Source organism: Crotalus tigris, unplaced genomic scaffold (assembly GCF_016545835.1).
Source record: "Crotalus tigris isolate CLP2741 ecotype Arizona unplaced genomic scaffold, ASM1654583v1 scf7180000018612.917631, whole genome shotgun sequence".
Taxonomy (NCBI): domain Eukaryota; kingdom Metazoa; phylum Chordata; class Lepidosauria; order Squamata; family Viperidae; genus Crotalus; species Crotalus tigris.
The window spans coordinates 61,680-73,565 of record NW_024097107.1 but is presented as its reverse complement, the minus strand read 5'-3'; the positions used below and the strand labels follow the sequence as shown (position 1 = coordinate 73,565).

Genomic DNA, 11,886 nt, shown 5'->3' with positions numbered 1-11,886 from the left:
AAAAGTAGCCTTAACCACTACATCCAGGTGGCTCTTATAATAATGGCTGTGTTATTAACATAGCTGTATAAAGAAGCTGAATTTGCACAAGAGACTGCATCTGTTGTGTGAACTTAGCCATCCACATTTTATTTAGCATGCTCTGCAAATTCATCCCTTGTAATCAGCCTGTGGTTTAATGTGTTGTGCAAACTCTGAAAAATGTTTCAACTGAGCAAATGATGATCCTTAGAGTGTACACAGAGTGTACACAGCCAGTTTCTTCACTCACCCTCCAGAGCTGCCATTCTGGGTAATATGAGTAATGATGATTGGAATCACCCAGCCTGTACTTTATAGCAAGAGAGGGGGAAAAAAAACCTCTGTAAGAGGAGTCCTAGTGGACAATCACTTAAATATGAGCCAGCAGTGGCTGCAGCTGGCAAAAAAGCCAACACAGTGCTAAGCTGCATTAATAGAGGGATAGAATCAAGATCACATGAAGCGTTAATACCACTTTATGATGCCTTGATAACACTTGGAATTCTGCATCCAGCTTTGGTTGCCACGATGTAAAAAAGATGTCGAAACTCCAGAAAGAGTGCAGAAAAGAGCAACAAAGATGATTAGAAGTCTAGAGACCAAAATATATAAAGAACAGTTGCAGGAATTGGGTATTCTAGTTTAATGAAAAGAAGGACTAGAGGTGACATGATAGCAATGTTCCAATATTTCGGGTTGCTACAAAGAAGAGGGGGGCAATCTCTTCTTCAAAGTACCTGAAGGCAGGACAAGAAGCAATGGATGGAAACAAATCAAGGAGAGAAGCAACCTAGAACTAAGGAGAAATTTCCTGACAGAGCAATTAATTAGTGGAACAACCTGCCTCCAGAAGTTGTGAATGCTCCAACACTGGAAGTTTTTAAGAAGAGATTGGACAATGACTTGTCTGGAATGGTATAGGGTTTCCTACCTGAGCAGGGGTTGGACTAGAAGACCTTCAAGGTTCCTTCCAACTCTGTTATTCTGTTAGCTTCTGCATGTTGTTCATTTATTTTCTCTCCCACTTCAAACTGAGAAGCTGAATGAGCAGGCAGAAGGCAAGGAGATTTTTCATTTTCTTTAGACATCCATGCTAAATCCCAGTTCTGCTGCACTGCCAAAGGGAGAGGATGAGCATACGATCAAGTACTGCAGAAGGAGAGAGCAACTACGCAGTTAGAAACAGAAGTAACCATCACTTATCAGTCCTTGTTAAGAACTATGTTCTTTCTCGATGGCACAAAAGGAACAAACCATTACTTAGGTACTAACCAGATTATTACTTGGCCCAGAGAAAGAATTCAAATGATCAGGGCAGAAGATGAAGTGGCTGTGTCTTTCATGACCACAGTAAATCTGTGGCTTACCACATTCCAGGGAGAGGGGGTTGAGTGATCAGAAGTGGCCAGATGTATACACTAATCTTGTGGAAAACGAAAGGATTCTTAGGAATTCCAGAGGGTTTTAGCAGAGAGATTTATTGTGCAGGTTTAGAAGCAATAGCAACCAGCAATTCTGAACCCCGAGGGCGGGTTCAGACTTCAGTTTTATACTTTCCTTTTCTCAGGAACAAAGAAATACACATTGAAATATACATTGTAATACATTAGGTTCCTTTCTCACCTGTATACAATGGAGAGTTTGCTGCATACATTGTATCCAAGTGCAATGCACATTAGGTTAGTCACATACTACTAACACAGCACTATTCCAGTAATTATGCAGACACATCATTCTTCTAGTGATTGTTCATTATTCCACATTACTAGGAAAGGATCCCCTACCTTGGCTACTTTATAACTTGTGGACTTCAACTCCCAGAACTCCCAGAATTATGGGAATTGAAGTCCACACATTATAAAGGTTGGGGACCCCTGCACTAGGAACAGCTATTGCCCTTTCACAATCACAACATTTTCTTCCCTCAAACATTGGACAATTATTGGTAGGGTTTTTTTTTTCTTCTTCCCATTGCTCACCCACTTTCTCTTAAAATATCATACCTGCTTTTGCATCCTGCTTTTTCTGGATGGGAATTGGACAAATGGTGGAATTTTACTCAAGGTGCATCTGAAGAAAGCAAGCAGGAAGCAAGGTCACTATTCCTCTTTACCTTGTTGAGTAATAATAAAAAAAATCAGATAATCATTCGTCCAATAGGCTCCAGTGTCTCCTCTCATATCCCCCGCCCCCCATGTACAGTTCATTGCAACTGGAAATCCTGAGTTAGTTTTATAACTTGTGAAAATACTTGGGCAATCACCAGGTAAGCAGTAACCATGTTAGCATTGCTTAAAAGTCAAGGCAGTTTAGTTTCTATTGCCAATAGAGTGGGGCATAAATCCCACTATAAGTGTAGGTAGTCCTCGGCTTACAACCATTCGGTTAGTGGTGGTACAAAGTTACAACGGCACTGAAAAAAGTGACCTGGGACCGTTTTTCACACTTAACAACCGTTGCAGTGTGCCCGTGGTCACGTGACCAAAATTCAGACGCTTGGCAACTGATTCATATTTATGACAGTCGCAATATCACGGGGTCATGTGATCCCATTTTGTGGCCTTCTGACAAAGTCAATGAGGAAGCCAGATTCACTTAACAAGCGTGTTGCTAACTTACCAGCTGCAGTGATTCGCTTAACAGATGTGGCAAGAAAGGTCGTAAAATGGGCCAAAACTCACTTAACAAATATCTCGCTTAGCAACGGAAATGTTTGGCTCAGTTATAGTTGTAAGTCAAGGGCTACCTGAGTTATCAGCCATTTGTTTATGTTTGACTAAACAAAACGACAAAAACTGTAAGTATTTTGTAGCCTCTAGATCAGTGATGGCGAACCTTTTAGAGACCGAGGGCCCAAAAACTGGCCCCACCCCACTCCACTCCTTGCCCCACCCCTGTTCCGTTCCCACCACATCCCCCACCCTGATTGCCCACAGGGCCACTCACCACCACCTCCAGGGCCCGCCGCAGATCGCTCAGGCAGCCCAGCAGCGCCATAGCGGCTACGCCCTCTGCCCGCACCCCGCAGCATCAACGGTGCGCGATGGGGCGTGAGGGCAGAGTCTTGTCTACACTGCCTGGCTGCCATGTCCTTGGCTGCGCTGCTCCACGTGGGCCACACTCGGGGGCGACTCTCCTCCAGGGGGGCTGCTGGTGAGGAGGGGTTCATTGGGGGAGGCGAGGCTGGGGCAACAGCACGTGTGCCCACAGAGAGGGCTCCAAGTGCCACCTCTGGCACATGTGCCATAGGTTCACCACCACTGCTCTAGATCAATCCTAATAATTCTTGATGTTAAGTTCAAGCAAGTCTAAAAAAAAAAAAGCAGTAACTTAACATGGTCTGGTTCATTATTAACACTCTGGGTGTTTTTGTTTTGTGTTGTTTCCTTTTGTTTTGTTCATCTGCCTTTGAATGGGAAACATTGCCCAGACGGGAGTGTGGTTATCACATGGCCAGACAATTAACTTGCACACCTGGCTTCTGCTGAAAATAGGAAAAACTGGTTGCACCTGCCCTTAGTGCCCTGGGGTGAAGCCAGGCAAAAACAGGGGGGGGCCTGAAAGTAGATTTACAATGGGCTCATTGTTGAAACTATGTCCTTCGGTACACAGCCTCACTTAAAGGCACAAACAGGCCAAGATTATTCTGTAGTAATTCCAGGAGAGGCACATGGGTGGATAACACAAGATAAAATGGGGTTGGGTAATTTGAAGTTCAGCCTCTTATCGGAATCTAGTTGTTGACTTAACCCTTTGTGTGCATTAGATGGTTAGGATAAGTCATAATGTGGTGGAGAACATATTTTTGTATTTTTGTAACCCAGGTTTAGTCTGTGGTGGGAACCAGTGCTGGGATTAAGCCGTCTCGCACCACTTCGGCAGAACCGGTAGCTAATTTTTTGTTGCCTGGGCCCAGAATGGATTTCCGGAAGCGGCATCCACACAGAGAACCGGTTGTTCACGTATTTGAATCCCACCACTGGTGGGAACCCTTGTGCGACTGCAGCCTTTATCATATTTTCTTCTATATTAAGAAACTCCAAATAATTCAGTCTGTCCTCATATCAAAGAAAACAGAATAACAGAGTTGGAAGGGACCTTGGAGGTCATCTAGTCCAACCCTCTGCTCAGGCAGGAGACCCTATTCCATTTCAGACAAATGGCTGTCCAGTTTCTTCTTAAAAACCTCCAGTGTTGGAGCATCCACAGCTTCTGGAAGCAGGTCATTCCACTGATTAATTGTTCTAACTGTCAGGAAGTTTCTCCAACTCTTCTCCCGAATGAATCTTGTCCTATTATAATTTTATTGTTTGGGTATAACATGTTGTTATGAACACCAACCAGTGGATTTTTAATCCTGATTCAGGGTTTGGCATCATGCTAAGTCATGTGATATTTGCTTGCTTTGGGTTTAATGTCAAATAGAAATATTGTAAGCCAGGGTGTTTTGCCTCAAATGAACATGTTCACAATTTGCAGTTATCCAGTAGACCAGTGTTTCCCAAACTTGACAATTTTAAGGCATGTGGACTTCAACTCCCAGAATTCCACAGCCAGCAACGCTGGCTGTGGAATTCTGGGAGTTGAAGTCCACATGCCTTAAAATTGTCAAGTTTGGGAAACACTGCAGTAGACCATGGTTAAGCTATGATGTATTGCAAAGCGCAAACCCAGTCCTTTAGCTCAACCTTAGAGCCCGGCATTAATACTGCAGTTCGTTCTGAAAGTAATGATCACTTATGCATTTTACTTCAGCATCAAGTAGATTCCCCCCCCCCCCACACACACACATGACTGCTCAAATGGATAAAAGAGATGAGTTGTCTGATGACTCCTGTCATTTCTCATTTCTGACATGGAACGCCAATCTGCACTTCTTCTGACCTTGCAGCCAGTTGCTGGATGAAAACAGCCTGGGGCCAGACAGAACTGGAAGGTCCTGCAACATGAATCCCTTAAGGGGGATTGGAAAGTAGGTCATGCTGGGACAGGAAAAAAAAAATGTATGCATGTCATCCCGTATGCACATGCATGCTGTTGGGGGTAAATTGGAAGGGAAAGATGCCAAAGCTATGGGAAAGTCTTGGATGGAGGGAAGAAGCAGCAAAACTAAGATCAAGAACATGGATTCTTAATTACAGAGCGATTTTTTTCTCCGTGTAATTCTTTAGTTCAAGAACTTTAGCAAATATTCCTTTGTTATGCTTAATCGCGGTTCATTTGCTTCAAGCGTTGTCATCTTTTGTTGCCCACATGTTTTTCTTCCCTTGGTTGATACAATACAAAGATCACCAACCTGTTTCTCACTTCTGTGGGCCAGTGGGTCATTAGTATATATTGTGCAGTCTTTCTTTCTTACAACGGACAAGCAAGTCATATTTTGAGCTATATCACAATCAGACTTGGGAATACCAGTAGTGGATTTTAAGAGATCTCTGACTGATTGTCATGTCCAAGGGACTTCTATGAAAAGAAAGAGAAGTTCCAGTGAGATAAGCATTCAGACAGTCACAAAAATGTGGGGGGGAAAACTTTAAAGAAAGGGGAAAAACTGCTCTGAATGTAGCAGAGGAAAAATGGCAGAAATGGAACATTGCTTCAGAGAAACATAATGGAGATCGTGGCAAGGTTAGTATCTGTTTTGTTGCCCTTTCCATTAGTCATTATGTTGGATTCACATTATGAGTGATTGGTCTTTAATAATGCTGTGCTATTTATTTTCATATAATTGAAACCAGTGTGTTAAATCAGGGAAGGGTACAGATGGAGATACCAGAATTTCTGGGAAACATCATGCAAAATTAGCAGGAACAGTAAAATGCTTACCAACAAACCCAAGGGGTTTTCAACAATTACAAAGGTGAATTGTTAAGCTATGCTTAATCTGTCTCTCAGGAAATCTGCAATTGCACATCCAATCTGTCTTCCTTTTCCCATGTCATCTCACCACCGCAATAGCACTTAGACTTATATACCGCTTCACAATGCTTTACAGCTATCTCTAAGAGATTTACAGAGTCAGCATATTGCCCCCGATAACCTGGGTCCTCATTTTACCCACCTCAGAAGGATGGAAGACTGAGTCAGCCTTGAGCCGGTCAAGATCAAACTGCTGGCAGTGGGCAGAGTTAGATACTGCATTCTAACCACCACGTTACCACAGGGCTATCCCAGTTGAAAGCCTACAGCAGTCTAGCCACTCTATGCATCAGATGAAGAAAGATGAAGCTCAGAAAAGCTCAGACCTTTTAATAAGATTGGTTGATTGGGAAGAATGCTACAAGACTTCTTCTTACTTTTAACACCATGGGTTCTGTTCCTACAACAGAGGATAGGTTGTGGGTGAGGACAGGTGAAGGTCGTCTTTGACTTGTGACTTATACAATTGAGGTCTCAGTGACCGTCATGACGGGTGCAACAAGATCCAGAGACACTTGGGGCTATCCAATGGATTCTGTTCTTTGCTATTGTGGTGACATGCAGACAACAACACTTAGGTATACTGGCCCTTTGTGTCCCGATCAGTGTACACTGGAAGATTTCATGGCAGCATGACAAAAAGCAACTAATGTTGCTAATTTCTGGGCCAGTTCTCTTTAATTTGTACATATTGTAACCTTGTATTTTATACTTTTTAAGTTTTATGTCATATGGCATGCCTCATTTTAATTGTGATGCTTCTGACACAAATAAGCAGATATGACGATTGTTAACTGGGTCACCACTTGATTTTACAATATTTTTTCCTAAAATCAAGGACATTAAGCGGGTTTAGTAATGGTTAAGCAAAACCGTTGCTCGCTAGGGGGCATTTTTTCTGGCAGACACTGAAAGTAAACACCGGTTTAATTGTTGTAAATTGCAATCATGTGACTGCAGGACAGCTGCAAATGGTTGTAAATGTGGGCCGGATGCCCAAAATGTGGTCATGAGACCACAGGGGAGACCCAGTCATATGTTGAGGACTACTTTTATAACTTATAAGTGGCTGCATTAGAAGCATCTTCACTGCACTCTAGGCAAACATCTCTTTCTTAAGGGTCATGGCATGGAGGTGTTTGATGCAGAAAGTTTGTGTGCACAAAGCTGTGATGCCATTAAAAAAAACTTCCCAGCCATCAGAATATAGAGATGGAAGGGATCTTGGAGGTCTTCTAGTCCAACCCCCTGCTCAAGCAGGAAACCCTATAGCATTTCAGGCAAATGGTTGTCCAGTCTCTTCTTAAAAACTTGCAGGGTTGGAGCATTCACCGCTTCTGGAGGCAGGTCGTTCCACTGATTAATTGTTCTTTCAGGAAATTTCTAGGTTGGATTTCTCTTGAAAATTTTCCATCCAGTACTCCTTGTCTTGCCCTCAGGTGCTTTGCAGAATAGGTTGAGCCCTGTTCATTGTGATAGAACAGCTGAACGCTGAACACCAAGCTGAACTAACCCACAAAGGAAAGCTCCTCTCCCTAGCAGAGATTGTCTGGGATTACTTAGCCATAATGTGGTTGGCCTCCATCCCAATGTATATATATAAAAAAACCAAACAAGCAATGATATTTAAGATGGTAAATGTGGTTGATGATGCCTGTGTTTGTTATGTATGTTACAAGATTGAGCAAGTTCGGGCAGTCCAAGAACCGTGGAAAGTGAGAAAGAGCAATTTAATTATTTCTGTTCCTCTTTTTTTTTTTTAACTTTGCGATTGGCTCAGCCATAGATTTTTTACAGAAGATCTCCTATTTGTAACCCTCCCTTGTTGCTCCTGCGACTTTTGTCATTTTTCTTCCCAAGGAAAAAAATGTTGCAGAAGAGATGCTAGGATGGCTTGATCGTGACTGATATGGTTAAAATTCCTCTATCTGAAATCACCCAACCTTTCTTTTCCAGACTTGCTGTCTTCGTTTCAAAGAAAGCGCTTGGAAGACTATGGCCTACAGAAAAAATATATATATTGCTTTGCTCCAGTGGTGGGATTCAAATATGTGAACAGCCGGTTCTCTGTGTGGATGCCGCTTCCAGAAGTCCATTCTGGACTTGGGCAACAAAAAAATAGCTACCGGTTCTACCGAACCGGTACGAACTGGCTGAATCCCACCACTGCTTTGCTCTCTGTACTGGAAAGCTGCAGTGTACCTTATACTAAACGGGAAACTGAATTCACACAGCTAACATCATAGCTAGTTTGGTCCTAAAGAAATTGTTATGAAGGGGAGATTTGCCTACTTTTCCAATACAGGTAGTCCTTGATTGAGCCCCAAATTTCCTTTGCTAAGCAAAGTAGTTGTTAATGGGGACTCTTGCCCCATTTTACAGCCTTTCTTGCCACAGTTGTTAAGTGGATCACTGCAGTGAATCGGGCTTCCCCATCGAATTTGCTTATCAAAAGATCACAAAAGAGGATTCCGTGATCCCAGGATACACCGCAACCGTCACAAATAGCAGCCGGTTGCCAAGTGTCCACCTTTTGATCAGGTGACTGCGGGGATGCTGCAGCGAGTGTGAAAAATGGTCATAAGTCACTTTTTCCGGTGCTGTTGGGACTTCAGTCACTAAACGAATGGTCGTAAGTTGAGGACTACCTGTATCTCAGCTGGAGTGGCAGAGGAGGTCTGAAGATGCAGCCCTAGTGGCTGAGCCAGGGGTGCTGGAGGCATTTGTCAGCCCGTGCCCGTCTCTCTGGGGCATACTCCAGCATGGGCAGGAGGAAACTGGTAAAATGGGAGGCCTGAGGCTTTGGCCAGCTGTATTTATCCGTGAGGATGTGAGGGAGGTCGTAGAAAGAGATCCAGGACATCCGGAGAAGAGCCCCTGCCGAAGGAGATGAAGAAGAAGCAGTTAGGAGGCCGTTACTGAAGCGTCGTCCAAGCTTCAGGAGTTTATACCGCTAGCAACCGTGCCAAATAAAATATTGGACTTGGATGGATTTAGAGAAGGACAACTCATAAAGGCCAGGATGGTGTGTGTGGGGGGGGAATGTCCCTGCTTCCCGTCTCCTTCCTGGCATCCTCACCTTGCCTGCTGAAGAAAGTTGATGTCTGCTGCCAAAGCAAAGCCATTTTGGGTGGGATTTTGCCCAGAAGTTCAATGATCCGAGCCACGTGATCTGAAAGGCATAAAAAAAGCAGAGCCCAGGTATAGGTTTAGGCCAGGGGTAGGCAACTTTGGCTCTTTTAGGACTTGTGGACTTCAACTCCCAGAATTCCTGAGCCAGCATGGCTCAGTTTGGAAACCTCTCCCTTTCCCCTCAGCATGGGTGGCTCAGGAATTCTGGGAGTTGAAGTCCACGATTCGTAAAAGAGCCAAGGTTGCCTACCCCCGGTTTAGGTGGAAGAGATGAGCTCGCAAAAGAGGCTGCACGTGTGGACCTACCATCGTCTCTGGAAAAACACTGGCTGCCATGAGGTTCAAAAAGGTGCTTTCCAGTTGCCAGTTCAAAAGCCTACAAGATGAAGGAACCTTGAGTCAATTGGCTGTAAGCCGATTCAAATGATACAAACAACGCCCAGCAACACATTTTCTCTTGTTCTTGTAAATGCAAAGGTTTACTGGTAACAATGAAAGTTGCATTTCCCAGAAATTACTGTGAACATCAAGGACAAGAGGAAGCAAAAAAGGCTTTTTGTTGCTGCCCTAATTCCTTTTCAAACTCTAACCGGACCCTCCTGCCTGCATATCAAAAGGTTGAGGTGGCCAAGGCTGTCTTACCCTTTTTATAGATTAGATTACCTGCCTAAGCAATATATCGATATCACACACCAGAGGAATCCCAATACGTCACTGTCACAGGTCTGAGAAGAAGCTAACCGGGGTTAGAGATCTGTTCTTTCAATCCTTCATTTTGTTATGAGGTAATCCTCGACTTACAACAATTGGGACCGGAATTCTGGATGTAAGTCAGTGCAGTCATCATGGGACTGGACTTGATTATATGACCATTTTTTACCATGGCTGCTAAGTAAATCATACGGTTAAGTGAATCACACAGTCATTAAGGGAATCTGGCTTCCCCAGTTGACTTTTAATTTATTTGTTTGTATCCTGCCTTTACTATTTTTACAAATAATTCAAGGTGACAAACGCACACAACACATCTTCCCCTTGAAGTTTTTCCCACAGCAACAACAACAACTCTGTGAGGTGAGTTGGGTTGAGCTATAGTGACTGGCCCAAGTCACCCAGCAATTTCCAAAAAGCAAAGTTTGGTCCAGCGGTTAAGGCACCAAGCTAAAAACTCCCAGAGATTGTGAATTCAAGCCATGAAAGCCAGCTGGGTGACCTTGGGCCAGCTGGCTTTCCTGGCTAATGCAGGACTTGAATGGTTGGCTCAGCAATTCTGGGAGTTGAAGTCCACAAGTCATAAAAGAGCCAAGGTTGCCTACCCCTGTCCTAGAACGTGTCAGTCCTGAGGCACAAAGAGATACCTGACAATGACAGGTAACCTTCTACTTATGACCATAATGGAACCTGCCCATTACGGAACTTCAGATCTGAGTCGTAAGTCCCCTTTTTCAGATAGGGTATCAAGCAACCGTTTGTAAATCGGGGACTGGCTGAACACTGAAAATAAGACTAAATAAAAGAAGACATTCCAGGGACTGGCCACCATTGTCTTATCTCTGGTAATCAGCTTATCTCCCAGGTTCAGCTCTAAACAGATGCCTGAAATTCCACAGGCCAGCATCACCATGGCGTTCCTGCTACAAAGATTAGCCAGGAGTCTTTTCCTACCAAGCAGGCGGTGCTCCAGATATCAGCTGGGGTGCTGTAATCTAATCCAAGGAGAACCTCCAGAGCTCTGTAGGGCTGGGTCTGGATCTTTTGGGAGAATGGTTTGTACTGGAATAGAAGAAACAAACAATGGAGATATTGAGGGTGGATCATCACACATCCCTTTAGATCCGAGTGATGCTCTAGTAAGCCAACCATCCCAAGGACTGGGTGTGCTTAGACAGGATCATGTGCCCTGTAAGATCCTCAAAGAACACCACATTTATTGTACAGTTAAGCTAGAGAGCCATCTGTTTGAAGAAAGGCAGAAGTGTTTAGATTTAAGACTTTAGTTACAAGAAAGGGTGACTAAGGCTGCAATCCTCAGCAGAAGTTCCATTAACATAGTTAATAGATTTATTTCTGAGTAAGCATGTATTCTAAGGGTGGGATAGAAGTTTATAAAGACAGCGGCAGGATTCTAACTATGGTGGCGCAGGGGTTAGAATGCCATATTGCAAGCTAACTCTGCCCACTGTCAGAGGTTCAATCCTGACCGGTTCAGCTTTCCGTCCTTCCGAGGTGGGTAAAATGAGGACCCGGATTGTTAGGGGATGCAATAGGCTGACTCTGTAAACCGCTTAGAGAGGGCTGCAAAGCACTGTGAAGCGGTATATAAATGTAAGTGCTTTTGCTATTGCTATCTAGCGGTTAGAACCAGATCTGGAAAAAAACCCTAGCTCTCACTTCTAAGCACTTCTAAGCAACACTGAAACTCATGGGTAACCACAGGTGGTCCTTGACGTATGACCACAATTGAGTCCAAAATTTCTGTTGCTAAGCGAGACAGCTGTTAAATGAATTTGGCTCCATTTTATGACCTGTCTTGCCACCGATGTTAAGTGAATCACTGTATTTGTTAAGTTAGTAACACGGTTGTTAAGTGAATCCAGCTTTCCCATTGACTTTGCGTATAAGATGGTCGCAAAAGGGATCACGTGACCCCAGGACACTGCAATTGTCATAAATATAAGTCAGTCGGTATGCGTGTGAATTTTGATCATGTGACCGTGGGGGACGCTGCAACAGGCGTTAACTGGGAAAAACGGTCCTAAGTCCACATTTTTCAGTGCCGTGGTAACTTTAAACAGTCACTAAATGAGCTGTTGT

At 43.8% G+C, this 11,886-nt stretch overlaps 1 protein-coding gene across 5 annotated transcripts in view; it reads right to left on the bottom strand.

Moving 5' to 3' along the window:
• Positions 1-4,784: 4,784 nt before the first annotated feature.
• Positions 4,785-11,886, bottom strand: part of LOC120313338 (SRSF protein kinase 3-like) — a 30,762-nt gene continuing 23,660 nt past the window's right edge. For 3 of the 5 annotated variants that reach the window (XM_039355150.1, XM_039355146.1, XM_039355147.1), the window contains 4 exons: positions 10,738-10,845; positions 9,379-9,448; positions 9,020-9,112; positions 7,310-8,817 (listed from right to left, as the gene is read on the bottom strand). In XM_039355150.1, coding sequence (XP_039211084.1) covers positions 8,633-8,817; positions 9,020-9,112; positions 9,379-9,448; positions 10,738-10,845 — 456 coding nt within the window. In that variant the 3' untranslated portion in view covers positions 7,310-8,632. Of the gene's footprint in view, positions 5,485-5,567; positions 6,341-7,309; positions 8,818-9,019; positions 9,113-9,378; positions 9,449-10,737; positions 10,846-11,886 lie in introns of those variants that run through there. The other 2 variants (XM_039355149.1, XM_039355148.1) reach the window with 2 other exon arrangements.